Consider the following 17,592-nt stretch of genomic DNA (forward strand, 5'->3'; position numbering starts at 1 on the left):
CTACTTACCTTATCAACATGTTCCTCAGAATAGTGAAGTCACAGTGTTCACCATTTTCAACTGCAAAAGACAAGTTTATGTTGAGACACCAATGAAAATGTGTCTTTCACAAAGGTAAGGCTTTTAGACATCATCCATCTACTACATTCACTCCAACAACAGACTTTCTGATCTTTCTTTACTCTGAGTCTGTGCGTTTACAGTAGAAGAGCATTAACAATATAACTGTATCGGTGCATCTTACCAGCAAAGTTCTTATGCTTCCACAAGCCATACTAGCAAACTGCACTCTGAGCCAGTATAGCAGAATAAGTTGCAGCAGCAGAAACACAGTTTTGCCAGATGAACTAGGTACTCCTTGGGAGGCCCTGCCAGCACAGTTCTGTAATTAAGGTTCAGACACTAATTGAAGACCTCAGTCTAGATCCAGCTATGTCCAAGATCTTTAGAAGATAGGTTGGAACAAGCATGAGTCTATCTCCCAACCCCTCAATAAAAGTTAAAAGTCCTTATTTTAGTGTGGATTCAATTATTCATCAACTAAACAAAGGAAGGCTGTATATTCAATTTGATGCAGTTGTCTACAGATCAAAAAGGATGGCTGGCAGTTGCCGTAAGATTTCCACCTATTTCAGCTGTGCCCATCATCCCGTTATTGTCTTAGAAGCTGGTGCTGTGAATGGTATTTCACTGACAGATAATGAAATAACACTAAAGGAAAATGCATGCCACACTGAATCCTCTGGTGTGCAGACAGATGAGGGAAAGCACAAAGCTCCTAGTGTGCAACATGAAGGCATGAGGGAGATTCCAAAGTGCCCCTGAAAGGGGGGCAGACATTTGGGAGGGAGGCGGCAGGAGAAAGAATAAAAAGGAATTAAAAGTAACCTCAGTGAACCCTACAAAAAAAAGAAGGAAAAAAAAAAAAGCAGCACATAAGATCTATGTGTTCATGCCATATCTACCCTCCTGCAGTTATTTTATTCCACAGTTTTACAGAAAGTGGGTAAGTTCCACTCACATAGTGTATGAAGTCATACCCCCAGAAAAGCATTATTTCCAAATCCTCTATATTTCTCTATCCATAGGTGACAAACTTGCAAAGCAATTTAAGAGGTTTCTTTTAGTTAGGCTGTAGTTCTTCCCTTATAAAAGTTATACAATCACACAAGCGTGAAACATTTGTAAGGTTTGTTTTAAAATAAAGAACAGCACCATTTTGTACATTTCAAAATGCTAACGCAAGAGCCTTAAAATAAAGCTTGATCCTCCAGTGCAGCTGGTTTTTACTTTGTGCCAAACCTCATTTCCTGCCAGACATGCACTTCAAAGAACTACAGGATTTCTCTTTAAAGTATTTATCCATACTGTGCTCCCCCTCCCCCACTCCATTTTGCACTGCATCAAACTTATAGACAGTCACTCTTGGTAGGGAGAAGTAGGCAAAAATCTTGTCTTTATTCCATATACACACACCACAGGTGGAAAAAAGGGCAATCATCATGGAAAAAAAACAACGCAAGTTTATAGTGATTGTTTCAATATATGGTATGGTGCAAGCTTTATTTTTCATGTGGCATTTGTAATAGATGAAGAGTGTTAAAGCATAAACAATGTTTGCCAGGAGAGTATCCAATTACCTTCAAATCTCTACAACAGGAGAAAATAATTTTTAAATGAACACAAAAAGGGAATAATCGAAAGTATTCAATTCAATACACGATACCTTCCTGTTGCTACACCCCAGCAATTAAGACCAGTATGTTCTGGGAAAAAATATATTTTTCCAGAAACTTTAAATTGATTTAAGCTAGTCAAGCTGATCAAATTAACATTCCTAATGTGAATACCCTGGAAACAAGAATTTAAGAAATGAATACTTTTTATACAAAGGAAATTAAAATAAGAACACTAGCAAACAGTTGTTATTTAAGTCTCATCTTTTTATGTAACAATTGTTAGCAAGTTACTACAGGTTTTACAATTCCTCAGTGAAGTTTCAACAGGAATCCGCATGTTAAATTTTGCTTTGCTGAAACTTTTACTTTGTTCCAAGACTGTCAGGATAACAAAAATGTAATTTCCAGACCAAAGCACATTCAAATTAAGCATTTCAAATATTTCAAATAAAGACTAATGACCTAATACCTTTAAAACAGATACAAATAATGAGAAAGCCTTACCTTCTGCAACACCCCATGGGTACTGCCTTCCTCTAACTCTCTTGCCATTGACTTCAATGATCGTATTACTACCTACCACAGCAAGAGGCAAACGGTCCTACAAGATAAAGTATTACTTAAAAAAAATCAAACATTTCTACTGCCAAAGAATAATGAAACCATGCCCAAGTATAAACTTGACCTAGGACAGCTAGGTGCTATAACACTGCAATCAGCTTGCCCAAAGTGCAAGAACAGATACATATTTACTGAAATTTAACTAGCTTGATGATATATATATATATATATATATATTTTTATATATATATACATACACATACATACACACACACACCCCTTTTAAATTCCCTACACTGATGTATTCTGTAAATCTGATTAAGAAATACACTTTTGCTACTTAGTAAATTAAATAGGAAAGGGTTTGCCTGTTTAATCAACCTGCACACTAATGAATTATCAATTCATATTCCAATTGGCTACAGGGATTATTACTTTGACAGGATCTTGTATTCAAGTTCTCAAGGATTTGCCAAAGAACTACTGTAAGTTCTTCTTTTCAGATGAAGCAACAAAGTAGCCAAGAACATCTTTAAATAGCTGAAATGAACAACTTACAAAGCTAAGTATTTTGCACTTTTGTCCTTGCTTTTATTCTGCTCCTCTCCTTTAGGCTAGCAAGCCTTAGTCCCAGAATATCTTCCATTTGTGCTATGTGTATTTTATCTATCCTAGGTGATTTCCACAGAAACAAAAACATAAAAGCTTTTACAAGTTGTTAAAACTACTGGGCAGAAAGAAGCAAAACTCAAGAAAAGCATGCAAAAGAATAAACCAAAAAGAGTAAACAAAGAAAGTGTTTCACTAGCCTGACAGCACTTTTCATTTTCTTTAGTCATTCCTCTCTGTATCAGTGTATCAATTAGCTAGACAGCACTTCTATTAACTCTAATGCGTGTATTTTGTGCCACTACACTGAAAGACAACCCTAGCCTCCTTCAAAGTTCACAATCAAAATGTGGTAGGTGGATAAAAGTAAAATAGGGATGGAATAAAAAGACAGGAGTAAGTGATCATTTAAGAGTTTATTAATGAATATGTGATCTAGTGTTTTCATTCTGAATTTTAGCCATTAATAGACTTAATGACTATCTTCTCAGACAGGTTACTTCATTCCCTCAGCTGAGGAACAGTGACTCTTAAAACAGCCTTACATCTGATTCGATCTTCAAAAAAATTTTGGTGGACTCTTCAATAAAGACAATGTTTTTCACTTCCCCTCTGCCCCAAGTCAAAGGAAAATTATCCTGGAGCAAACAGCTCAAAATAAAATTAGTTACCTTTATCTTTTTAACAATCTTATTTTCTTCTTCATCATCTGTTTCTGGAAATTCATATATTTTAATTTTGTGTTCTTGGATTTCTTTCATTATCTAAAAACAAAAATGTATTATTCAATTATTTGAGGACTTCATACTTTGTAGTAACTCAATTTATTTTTTGCTGCAATCTGATACTTCTTCTGTTTCACTTGTAAACTCTTTGCATTTTAAGGTGACTAAGTTGCATCATAGAACTTGCTCACATGGTTAACACCAGCTGGCTATTTCAAGGGATTAACAACATGACCATTACTCCTTAGCCAGTACAACAGGATCAGAGTCAGGCACCTCACAGCTAACAGAATACTTCAAGCTGATCTGCACTTAAAGGACTACCCACCTATACAACGTAGCAAAAACAAATCATTTTTCTACAGCTAAGTGAACAGGGAGATTTACACTCATGACGTATTCCACCTGCACATGCAAAAAATAACACAACACAACTTAGATCCAAACTAGGCTAGCAATTGAATACTTTTTTCTTTTAAGAAAAGAAAAAAGGATTTGAATATGTAATTGCAGGCATACTTCAGCTCTTTGAATTCCTGCAATAGCTACTGCTGTCACTTCTGTTCTTTTGTTTCTGGCTCACCTGAGCATCAATAGCTTGCAGCAGGATCACCTGCCTATTTCAGTAGAGCTTGTGATGGATGGACTGACTCTAGCTACAAGGTTTTTTTGAAAAATATTTGCGGACACCAATGAAAATTTAAGAATAACTGACAGTGCCATCGAAAATAAGCCTGTTACTGTTTTGGTTTCTGACTTGTCTGAAGGTTACTTTTAAAACAAGTCTGATTAGTTTTCCAGAATTTTAGAATGGAAAAAAAAAATGAGATGATTTAGCTGACAGCTACACTGCAGTGCCTTGGGGATTATTTTTGCTTTATGGGTTTGCAAACTTGGAAAGAAGGTAAGTTCACAATTCATGCAACAACTTATTTTAAAAGTTTGATTTGAGAAAGTCTGCCCTACGTAATGTCAACTTGTTGATAAAGCTGCAAACGTATTAATAAATATTCTGCCTTCTGTCCTCTTTTTCCTCTATATTAAATTAGATCAAAAAACATGGAATGCAACCAAAGGGGACTTCAGGTCTAAAGCATCTTGCCTAAATTTCTCCAAGGTAGAAAATATCATTTCATTTTCAGTCTTAAACCAACAGCTTTGCACACAGCATCTCCTAATGCCATTTTCTTTTCAGAATGTGTGCTTTTAAACTAGGACTGGACACGGTTCAATAAAGCAAACTTCATGTCTTGTCTTGTCCTGCTTTGTGTCCTCCTTCTCCCCATCCTAAAATACAGGAAAGAACTAAGTGTTCTACTTTGATCACACAGTTGAAATAAAACATAAACCACTTGGAAAAAATCAATACCAAGTTTATTCTACAAATACAGAGAATAAAACATTTCATTCACACCAATGTTACAATTCTCTCACTATCTTTAAAGTGCATTGCAAAAATTGTTTTACAGTGTAATACCAAATGGCAGGTATACTGTTACTCATCTGGTGCCTGATGCATCTTTAGTAAATATAGCATACCAACATGAAAGTGAATGCCTTAATACAATGAATAGTACTGTTAAATATCCTTTTTTTTACCATTTTTGTAATGCACCTAAATGTCAAATGTTCCCTTCTCCCTTACTGATTTTTATCTTCAGCAATGAAATACTTCAATTGTCAAGAATCATACTACACTTAAAACCTCTTCCCCTGAGGAAAAGGAGCAAGATTATTTCACCAAGAAATGTAATTAAATCTAGAGATATAAATTACTTAGCTTTGCTGTCTCAAGTTGTTGCTTCAGGGTTTAAACTTAGCATATGAGAAGTTAAATCTCACCATTTCCATAGGGACCAACTTACTGAACTATCCCATGTTGTAAATATTAATCTTTTAACTCACCTGTTTTTTAAACTGTTGGCATTCCTCAGGTGTAAGTGTGTCTGCTTTGGCAATAAGTGGAATGATATTCACTTTTTCATGCAGGCGCTTCATAAACTCTATATCCAAAGGTTTAAGTCTGAAAGACAGTATTAAAGTCTTGCAATTTATATTAATTAATCAAGAACATACAAATGAGTCAAGATTTGTCTTGACAACTAGTCTTAAGATGCTGACTTATGAGTGACAAATGGTTGAATGAAATTCAAAAGACTACCTGCAACTGGTGTAGGAAATCCTCAAGCACTATAATATTAGAGTAATAAGTTAAAGTTGCTAGCAGTCAAGAGATTTCTGCTAGCTGAAATTACACTCATTTAAGCAAGTGATAAGGGTACTACCTTCATAGGAGAGTTATGTCACCAACTGGAAGATGTTCTCATTTAAAATCTGATTGGTAAGAGTTTATGATTGTGAATCATGCTCTGCTCACATACATGGGTTTCACTTTCTGAAAGTCATGTTTATTTGTATGCTCTTTTCTGAAAGTGAGCTGCAAGTTCTTTTTATACATTAAACTGTTGAAGACAGTTAACTCTGTAGTTTGCATATAAAAGTATCATCTCATCTCTAAGTTACTGTGCACAAAAGACCATTAGAAAAGTGGATGACAAAAGTCAAACATGTTACTTAAAAAAAAAAACACCCCCCCCCCCCCCCCCACAAAACTACCCACCTTACGGGTGCACAAGCACCACTAATGTGTGCCAAGCGGTCAACTTCCCCTGCTTGCTAAAGTAAAGCCACAGATTATGATACATTAATGCTCTAGAATTATAGCATGTTTGTTGGCCCTAAAGGATTCACTTAAAGAATTTAAGCAAAATTATTTCCCATTTAAAAAAAAAAAAAAAAAGGATTGAAAAGTAACCAAAGTTGTTAATGGTATGTTACATGGAACACTAAGAACAGATCCATTTATTTCTCAAACTTAGCTTCTCCTCCTAAACAGAGGCACACAACATGTGACTGCAAATAGCATTAGGGAGATGCTGCAAAGTAGTAGTGCTTCTAAATGAAATATTTTTCAAGATGAGACAATTCACTTACAAGTTTCATAGTAATATTAGTGTCACTAAAGTGGTGACACTCCTCATTTTCCTACTGTATTTTTCAGGCCCCTGACAGAAAACAAACAAACCCCCTTCAATTCTTGTACTGTTAAAGAAAAATCTATCAAAAATAGATTTAGGCAGACCTATTTCAGAGAATCTCAGGACATGGGGCAGATATGCTGCCAAGGGCAATGCAGGCTTCCATGTTCATCAAGATAAATCCAGCCAGTTCCAGCACATTGAGCTTTCACGTTAAGGTTTTTAAAAAACTAATGAAGCAAGACTGGCAGTCACACAAATAGCTCCTCCAAGACCAAATTTATGGAATTTACTTCACACATAAGTAACAAGCTTGATTCTCACAACAGGAAGATTACACATTCCAAGTCACCTTGTAATCTTTGTCTGTGAAAAGGAGAAGTTGTTTCTTCCCACAAACAAATACCGAGTTTTCCAGTGCTATGAAATCCAGATGTGCTAATGATGACTACAGCATTCTGAAGTCCTAGCAGGAATTGGAACTTCTCAATGATTTATAAATACACAAAAAGCCTAACCTCTTTTTCCTGTTAAGGAAAATGTATTTAACTGCACTTTAACATTTTCTACTGGCCACTGAATTTTTCAGCTTCACAAAACATTTCCATTAAATTGCTAACATTAATGCACATTAATTTAAAAGTGTTGGTTTGGCTACCCATTTACCTTAACATGCTTTCTCTATCCTCACTTCAAAAGCAACCTATATCAGCATCAGTTTGAGGGGCAAGTACCACAGCAGCAGTTCAGAACTGCAGCAGCGCTCAAGCCAAGCACCTAAGTTTGAAGTGCAGAGACTGAAGCAGGAAACTCTTAGGTAAGATCCTGAACTTGCAGAAAGAACTAGCAGCTCATATCATCCCATTGACTCACCTAGAAGGCTTTCCCCTTCTTTTTTTCTTCTTCTTCTAAACACCCTCCTCCCCCCACGAAAAAAGCCACACACCTAACTCATTAGTTAAGACCTCTGTGAGGATGCCAAGTAAAAATGGTAGGATGCCTTTAGGTGGAAGGACTTAACTTGCAACTTTTATTCTTGACAAATTGCAGCAAGCTGTTTTTCACATACGTATTGAGTCATAGAGGCAAACAAAAGCAAGCTCACAGTAAACCGAATCATGCCCTATTAAAAGTGAAGAGTAATCCACTCAAGGGGTTACAGGGATTGCTGTCTGTGCAGGAAACCTGCTGGGAGACAGCACCACCACAAAAAACAGGTAGGAAGTGAGTAATATTTTTTCAGAGAAGACAATATGCAAAAGGAAATGAATGCAAACAGAAGCACCAATTTTCTTGGTACTCAGTTTGTTTCCTCAATTAAATGAGGATTCCAATCATTTACTCCAGTAATTGAAAGACATTATTAAAACCTATCTCAGCTTTACACTTTTTTTCAAGAATAATATGAAATACCATTGTAAAGAGTATACCTTTCTAGCTTTTAAACTCACAAATAATAGTGGCCAAAACCCAATTTGTTTGTCTGAAGCATTACTTTCATTTTTCCTTTTAAACAACCTGCATCTCCCACTGGTTAAAAAGTTTTAATGGATAAAATAAGGAGAAAAAAAAAGACAAATGTTTTTTGAAAAATCTAAAAGCTGTTACTCTCAAAAATTTTTGAGAGTAACAAGGAATGCATCATTTTCCCTTTACTTAAACAATATTATAATTTGGCACAAGTAATAAAACAGTATCTACCAAGAATTCAAATGTTTGCATTTAAAATCGACTATCCTATAAACATGTAAGCTGATACACACACACAAAAAAAAATCACTATTACTTGAGACAGAAAGGTCAAATAATTAAGACAAGTTCACATAAGAAAAAGCTTTCTCCAACACCCTCAAAAAGCTGATTTCTTTCCAAATTTTAGAAGTCACTGGCTAGTTCAGAATGATTATTAGAAGCCATATGATGCCAGCTACAGAAACTGAATGTAATAGCTGACATTCTCCGCTGCCTGAGGAACATTCCTTAGAGTTCCTTTATTTCCTTCAAGTAGTTTTTGCTGCTTTTGGTATACACGATAGAAGAGTTTGTATAAGGCTACTTATCTTACCCTCTTTCTAGTTATCAAGGTATACATTAAAGTGCCTCTGACAACTTTAATTAACTATAATACCATGATAAAATGCTAAGCAACCAATTTCAGATATAATACAACCTGCATCTAATATGTACTGGAAATGCAGTTCTCTCACTCTACCACTAGATAGAAGTCTGATCAAGTTAAAAAATGAGAAGTGGGTAGAAGATTGCATAATAGCTGGGAAAAAAGTGCAGAACATCCATACTGGAATTTTAAACTCACTAGACAAAGGATTAAGCGCCAGGTGTATTAAAGACTGTTTTAATACTAAAGATATATGAAACTTCCCATCTTCAATTTATTTTTAAACTCAGAGGGAGGGAGAGAGGATCAAAAGGAAAAATCCCATTGCTTGAACTATGAGCCAACTTCTACAGTTCAATTTTAAACATGAGTATTTGAACAAAAGACAAATTCATCATATAAATAGTATTGAAGCAATTAAAAATACACAACTGTTCACAAGCACCAGGATCATTTTTCTTACTATGTAATTTATGTGTTATCATGTTCTCTGGTATTCTAACTTATTACTAGCCTGGCTTGCTTATGTTTGACAAGCCAAAGTAAGCTCATCTTCAAAATTAAACATGATCTGCAGGCCATTAAGAAAATCCTATCTAGAGCTTTGCGTGATTAAGAATGGCAAAGTTTGGATGTTCATGTGAGATAAAGACAGAGAAAGGGAACATTAAACACACTAATACTAACCCATGTCCTGATGGAGCAATGAAGTATAAACAACACTGCACTCTATTATCTGGCATCTGACGTCTGTTCACTCGAGATTCTGCATTCAGGTAGTCCTCAAATTTACTGTCAATGTAGTCGATAACAGGCTGCCAACTGCAGAGGTTACACAAATAAAAATCTGTACGTTATATCAATTATGTAAAAAAGTCTGACTTTGCTAAGAAATAGATGCACAGTATTTCCCCCATGACTTTTTCTTTAAATTAAGAGAATTCAATGAGGCATATTTTAAGCGATGAGCTCTTCAACATACAATCAAGTTACATAGCTCTAAGTTACTATCTACGAGATCACTGAAAAAAGCCTTTCAAACAATTACCTTTATTGTAATAGCATTAAATAGAACACTTAAGAACAGTAACCAGAGGAATATGCTTTACTGGTCAAATCTTGTGAAGCATATAAGTAGGCTCAGTATATTAGGAGTGTTGATAACACAGAGCTAAATACTCCATTCACTTTAAAGGTAGTTAGAGAGAAGCCAATTGCTATTATAATTTGATTAAAATGCGATCAGAACTACAGTACTCAAAGTTTTAACCTTAAAGAAAAACACAAGTCTGAAGGCATCAAGGCTTAAACTGAAGATCAAAGTGTGCATTTAAAAAACATCACAAGGTGTTAAATAAATCAAAAAAAATACAATCCAAAATATTTTTGAGAAAACATACAAAAAAGTTTTCTTACCAATTACTATTATCCACAGCATCGCCAAACCCTGGTGTGTCAACTATTGTAAGTAATAACTGCACACCCCCTTCTTTGATTAAAACTTTTGACTGCTCAACCTGTAAAATAAGTAAGATTAAGTGTTTAGCAATTTAGTCACTTATTTTTAACACCGGGAAAAGCATTTAATGAATAAGAAATCTTACACAGAACAGCCAACCCTTCTGTTTCACAAGGGTTCTGGTTGCTTCCTTCGCATATGAAATCCCAATTATTTTGATATTAATTAAATTTTTACATTAAAAAATGGGTCATTCTTTAAATGAAAATCAGTGATAAAAGAACCTGTCTAGGTATATAATGTGCCTTCATATTTTAACTCTTGTTGAAACAGGAAAATCCTAATCAACAAAATCGATGCTAATATAAAAACAAGTATTCTGAAATATCCAGATATTCTGATAGTCCAGGCATAATACTTACCAAAATTACTATTTTGGGTCACTTTAAATAAAAAGATCCTTTTTAAACACCACCACCACTTTAAGCACTACATTTCTAGTCTTGATTTTTTTTTTTTTTTAAGAATGTATTTATTTGTCCTCAGTTAGTATAATGCCTGGGAAAGGGAATCCTAGAAAGTGATGTCTTCCTGTTATAAACACATTAAGATTGGAAGGTAACACAATCTCACTGCAATCTGCACCCAAGCAATGCAGCTCTCCCTGCCACTCACTCCTCCCTTTTGTGCTACAGCTAGATCTCCTGTGACAAGGACAGATTGGTTTTCTGTTAGCTCCAGCGCCTGATGGAAAATTGACTCACAAGACAACTGCACCAGCACAAGGTACAACGCAGGATCCGGCTGTGGGAATGGCATGCCTCCAGTTGTGACCACCCAATCTGCATTATACAGTTCAGAGCCAGTTTGCATTAAGCATATCATGAAACAGATCCTACAAATTTAGGCTAAACAGCAAGTGGACTTCTTTCCCTTCCTTCCCCCAAATGGGGTACTAATATCTCAATAATTATGAATAATGCCAATGGCAGGTGTATCTGCCTGAGAAAGTATCACTCAGTCCAAAACAAAACACATACACGCACATAGCTATAACCACAGTGTTACCAGTCAGTCTCATCCACAACCATAGGAAATGACAAATTCAAGTCAGCATTTTGACTCTTTCCAAATTGCTCACACATTTAATCACAGTTTTTCTGATACTAAGACAATTTCTATTAAATTACTAGTGACACTTTTCTAGATATGCATTCAAGAAACACAGCCAAAAATTAAGAGGTTGTGAATATCAGTATCAACCAGGCAAGCCACTTATTCAAAACAGTAAATGGCCACACAAAAATGAACATGCAGACATTTTTGCCAAATCACCAACTGTCAATCTTAAGTGTCTTGATCCCCAAATAGGGAGAGAAAAGAAATTCAAATATAACTTTGAGTGAACATCTGCAATAACATTCAGTGATGAACTTTTAGAGAGAGTAGAAACTTGGACAGAAAGTCCTATCTGGATGGTCTCTTGACCAGCTCTTACAGGTTTCAGGGAGATTGTGTCAGTGCTGCTCAACTGCTTGCACATACCTAATTATACAGCTGAAACAGACCATCTCCCAACCACACCTGAAAAATGTTGCAAACACATTGCAATCACTGGTTATACAATGCAACTTAAATCTACAAGGTGAATGAACGCTCTGTAGAAAGTCAAATTAAACACCTCCTGCACAAGTAAAACACTGATTTTAATTCAAAAGAGGATACACAGAAACACAGAAAATAGAAACCCCTGCTGAGAAAGGTCCCTGTGTAACCTCTGAATATGTAGAATCAATCTGCTATTTTTTCCTACTCATCAGTAAGAATCCCACTGTCCCTATGTGCCAAGCCAGATCAATCCATTTTGCTCCTGGGTCTCAACAAATGAATTCAGCAATACCATGGCTGTCTACAGCATGCAGTCTTCATGAGCTGGTTCCTCAGCCAACAAAAAGGTAAGAAAACATCAGTAAAACATCTTGATAAAACAAGAGCCCCCTCCAACATTGGGCTCTCAGGATGCTAATTACAGTGGAATGGACTTCAAGGCCAGCTAGTCCAACCTCCTACTCAAGAAGGCCTAACTGCAAAGTTAAAAAGCCCTTTTTTTTAAGCCAACAGGCTAAGACAACATCCCAAGTTACCCTTCCACTAACTATACAACATCTAACCTTCCACAAGCGTCCAGCCCAAAGCAGTGAGAACCTGGGAATACATTAAACATTTTTTAAACTTTAGTTGTCATTATTTGGTGAATGTATTTTTTTTCCTCAGAAGTTCTACAGAAAAATTTTGTTGTACACAGTTGATGCCAGAACTCAGGACAGTAATCCCCAGCCGCACGGTCAACTCAGCCAAGAGTTTACTATTCACAAGCTTTAGCATGAAGGAGATTAACTTCTGATTCCTTGAATTCTTTTTGCTATCTTGTATTAGTAAACACACAGCCCTCAATATAACCAAGTTCTCTTAGAGTATAAGAAGCCAAAACGCTTTCAAAGTACTACAGATGATAATGTTAACATTTCTACTTTTGCCAAGTGCTACAAGGTATCAGCCTTATTCGCCAGCACAAAAATTCCCCCCAAGAACCATTAAGTAACTAGGCACTCACAGTAGAATGCTTTTACAAAGAATAAATTAAAAATTTATCTTGAATGCATATTTATAACAATGACAAAGGAAGGTCAGGAGATTCTTAGAATTGCCACACCAAACATTTTCCTTGATTCTGTATGCTTGCAAAATTTAAGCATGACTAAATTCATGAAGTCAACTTCTGACAAACGGGCTACAGGAACTGTATCTCTGCAGACAGTACTAATATCTTACTCAGTGTGTCTAGGTGAGATTTTATATATATTTTGTGTGTGTGTGTGTGTGTGTGTGTATAATTATTTATTTATTTTCCACAAAAATAATGCTTTTCATAAATTCATGTAGGTATCTTGCTATCAGAGCAGGGTCTTCCATTACCTACAGAACAGGAAATATTAGTGGGTCAAATTCAATGCCCTATATCTGGGTTGTGGATAGTCAGACCATATCCACTACATACTGTAAGGGAGAGACAGCTGATAAGAAACATTAGATGAAGAACCTGCCACAAAGCCTCTGTAAAGTTATTTTTCTATTGTGACCTAAATGAGTATGTCCATACATGGTCAAAGAGGCAGAAAGCAGCAACATCTGGAAAAGATCCAGAAGAATCACTGTAAACTAGTATCATTCATACTTAAGACTCCAACTGCATCCTATCATCTGGTTTTACAAGTATTCCCAAGGGATTCATGGAAAACATTAGTTCAAGTCTTGGAATTTAAAGTTTTGTAAAAACTCTATTCCAAATGGCCATTTTCCCATGCACTCCAGTTAACTGGGTCACACTGGTCTATTTTGCAGTACTACACAGAATTCTGTGAAGTTACATATGTTGTAGCTTGACCACTTTTAATGGATTAAACAATCCTTTACCATACTCCATGTCAGATAGTTAAATAATGATCAGAGAAAACATATTTCATACCTCATCATTTCTGAAGAAGTTTCCTTTGAATTCATCTGACATCAAGTTATTTACTATCAACTGCTTTTCTATTTTTTCCATGAAATGAATACAAAAGATCATAAAACAACATTAAACTTCTGCTGTTTTCAAGCATTGCCCATGCCACAGTTTGTAATTATCCAAGTGGAATGGATGCATTCTTCCATCTTTATTACACAATTAAAGATCAATAAATGGTTCCCATTATATTAAGAGTAGGGAATTATTACCACCAAGATTTTAGGATACTGTAGTGGTCTGTCTCAATTGTGTCTTTTAAAAAAAATGAATAGGTCACCATTATATCTTTTAGTATCACTACAGTTTTACCACAGGTCTGCTATAACACAGGTCACTGACAGCACACCAAAAATTTGTACTCTTCTCTCAAGGATTGTTCCAATCCATGTAAACAATGAACAACTTAGGTACAAAGTAGCTAAGGATAGATCAACTGCAGAAAAACCTTAATGTCCTGAATTTCAACTTCAAAAGGTTTACACTAGCACAGAGTACTAGTGCTCCCACGGAATCCCATGGATCCAAACAGTGGCTCTCACTGTTAATTCTTTGATTTTATATTTGACTGGAATCACATGCACATCAGCCACAGTTGCTAGCACATGCAATTTTCAAGGTTGCGGCAGGAAACAGATTTATCCTCACTTAGACATTGACACTGAAAGACAGTTTTAGTTTCCAATATAGAATGCTATGCTTACTGATTTTTCAGTCATCACAAGAAGTAGCTGAAAGTAAAGCAAAGTAAAGTTGCACTAGAAGTTTATTTGAACAAAAAAAGAAATAGCCTTGCTAGATAAAGCAAGCAATGATCCCCTAAGGGAGGAGTGGCCTTTAAATATACTTTATTCCAGTCACATTATTTGCTAAATCATAATAGACCCTAATTCACTACTGAAAACAATTTCAGCTAACTCTCCATGACCCTCCAGGCCTTCAACCACATAGGGGAAGGGGAGAAAATTTTAAAGGCTTTTCAGTCATGTCCCTGTTCAAGTTCCTATTTTTGTTTCAGCTTTAAATGCCTAAAAATCAAATAAAGCTTCCTGGAAAGTGTGCAGTTCCCCCCCCACCCTGCTTCAACTAGTAAATTAATAAAAAACAAAACAAAAAACACCCCACATCTTCTCTGAAGAATTCAAAAGTTCAGGATGGTTAGATCATCTAATCTTGCTACCTACCAGATGCAAGAGTATAACTCAGATTCGAAAACCAACACATACACAATTTTAGTTTAGTTTTCCTCTCACCAAACCACCTGTAGCCAGGGATGGATGGATGGGGTTATCTTTAAAAGGTGTCCTGTAACTTTTTTTGTTAGTTTTTATTCAGTTTCTTCCTATGATTTTTCCCAATTAAAAATCTTCCAATGACAGGGCATCCAACACACCTTAAGTTACTTAAAGCAGAATTTAGGTAAGTGAACATAACCTGAATTGGTTTAGCTTCAGCTATCAGTGTTTAATCAACAATAATGAAGTCACAGTAAATCTCTCTTCCACTAAAAAAGAACAAGTTACTCTTTTACAGAGTTCTTCCACTGTTCATAGAGCTTCACCATCTTGCATTAGAAAGTGTCTTAGACCAGAGCTTAATTATTTGCATACCTCTTCCATCCCACTTCACATCTCTCTGAAAAAGGTACATAAATGCAATGCTCTTAATTCAAATAAGTCAAAAACTTGTTAACAGAGGCATTAAACTCCATTTTGTAGTGGTTTTCTACCAAACTGATAAACTAGCCTAACACACATGATCAAATCTTAGAGAAACTTAAATATATGGTCAAATCAGGATTTCCAAAAGTTTTCTTCAAAATAAAAAACTTGATGTTCTGCAACAAACACACTTTGCATTAGAATTCTCAAGACTGATGTTGAACTAGCTGACAAGCTATTTAATTTAACCGCCTTAAATAACAGCATAACTTTTTGGCTCTTTGGTAATTACCCAAGGTGCTAAGATTGCATAATAAAATAATCCCCTCTCTCCCCCCAAAAAACCCGCTGAAGTCAGTAGATCACAGCACTGGAGCAGAGTTATTCAATTCTATTGAATTAGAAAAAGCATCAAGTTTTAAAGCTACTGCTTAATGTCTGGAGTACTTACTAACTCAAACATAATGCTGCCTAATCACTTTATAACAACTTTATAAGGACACAATTACTTCCAACAGTTGAGGTGATCTGAGACTCAGCCACGTTTCACAGTTGGAGAAACTCTGTAGGACAAGGGCAGCAGTTGTGAGCACCCCTTGGTCCACATCAGTATAAAATTAGATTATCACAGGCTACCTTCAGCAAGAGTTTAAAAAGTGTCAGAGTTGCATCAAGAGAGATGAACAGAGCTCACATTATCTTATTCAGTTGCTCAACTGTGGAGGCAGAAAAATATCCCACTAAAAAGCAGTGATTTCCTATACTATCCACAACACTAAGAAGAGGATATTTAACTATTTGTTAGTATTTAAGTAATCTTTTTGTAATACAAAAAGCATGCTATTTTTCTTGAGAAAATAAAATTGATCATCAGCAAAACAGTATACAAATTAATAGATCATGTTCATTTTTTCAGGCTTTGACTTTAATATTACAGTTTGTCATGCAGTCATGGTAACACTTTCTTTGCATATGTAAATCTAGCACTTCAAGTCAGCCAGTCTCACCCTAGTCCCAGATAAATTTCAGAATAACAATTTGTAATAGGTAAAAACAGATCCAGGTTGCAGAAGGTTGTCATACACCTTTATACAATAGGTCTTTGCACTTGTGTCAATTCCTTTAAAAGGAAACTTTCTAAAAGCCTGCCTCAAACAGTCAAGAGATTTTGGTGCACATTTAAGTATTCCTACAGAAATTCTCAACAGTTTAACTGATACTAAAACATCCATTTTCTAACAGGACTGCATCCACGTGATTTTTCTAGAACACAGGCAGCATACAAAGTACCTTACTGCAGGGGTCCCATACTTCAACAGGCTACAAGTTCCGCAACACTAAAGTTTTGAGTAGTTAACGTACACTAATGACACTTACTGAATATTTCTTAGAGTTTCAAATTATGGCTGAACTTATTTAAACAAATGTACTTCTGTTGCAACTGTATTGCCTATGTTACTAAACTGCAAGTTATATTATTAAAACTGTAGTTTTTCCCCCCCACATACCTGTACAGTCTTTTTAATTCTGTGTGAAGGACCTGGATACTCCGGGGAATACAATTCTGTTAAGAATAATGAGTTGATTAATGTTGATTTTCCCAGTCCAGATTCACCTAGAAGAAAACAAAATAGTTTCAGTAAAACCAGAAGTATCACACATAGTATAAGTATTTTAAATCTATATTTCAAATAGTCTTAAAATGTAGCACTTTAAAATATTCTCTACCTCCTGAGGTTTCCAGAACCTATAATCATTTTCAATTTTAAGGTAAAACCTGAATATTTTATACAGAAGAAAATCTAATCATCACTGATGGATTCTACAGACATTCATTTTTCAGTTCAGAATTTAGGATACACCAAGAAGATATTATCCACATGAAACTTTATAAACTAGCTAGTACTACTTTCTATCATGATGCTCTCCTTTACTTCAAGTATTATTTGAAGGTCTTACCTGTAAAGGGTGGAGGGAGAGAAATATCAAGATTATTTTGGTCCAATTACTAAACCCACAAGAGCTAAAATGAAGTTCCAAAATTACATGGTTTGCATGGAAATTATTTTTTTTGTTGGGCCAGTGGAAGGGATTGGATTTTTTGTTTGTTTTTTGGTAATCTGTTTATAAGCAACAATAAGGCAGCCTGGCTAAAAGATCTGGAGACGTTATTTCC

The 17,592-nt window shown here is 35.5% G+C and overlaps 1 protein-coding gene across 3 annotated transcripts in view; it reads right to left on the reverse strand.

Annotated features, from left to right (window-relative positions):
* Positions 1-17,592, reverse strand: part of SEPTIN7 (septin 7) — a 65,914-nt gene that overhangs the window by 11,948 nt on the left and 36,374 nt on the right. For all 3 annotated transcript variants that reach the window (XM_013948146.2, XM_067291260.1, XM_013948148.2), the window contains exons 2-8: positions 16,925-17,031; positions 10,148-10,248; positions 9,419-9,553; positions 5,480-5,597; positions 3,521-3,613; positions 2,184-2,280; positions 9-60 (exon numbers count right to left, since the gene is read on the reverse strand). In XM_013948146.2, coding sequence (XP_013803600.2) covers positions 9-60; positions 2,184-2,280; positions 3,521-3,613; positions 5,480-5,597; positions 9,419-9,553; positions 10,148-10,248; positions 16,925-17,031 — 703 coding nt within the window. The remainder of the gene's footprint in view (positions 1-8; positions 61-2,183; positions 2,281-3,520; positions 3,614-5,479; positions 5,598-9,418; positions 9,554-10,147; positions 10,249-16,924; positions 17,032-17,592) is intronic.

Source organism: Apteryx mantelli, chromosome 2 (genome assembly GCF_036417845.1).
Source record: "Apteryx mantelli isolate bAptMan1 chromosome 2, bAptMan1.hap1, whole genome shotgun sequence".
In the NCBI taxonomy this organism is placed as follows: Eukaryota; Metazoa; Chordata; class Aves; order Apterygiformes; family Apterygidae; genus Apteryx; species Apteryx mantelli.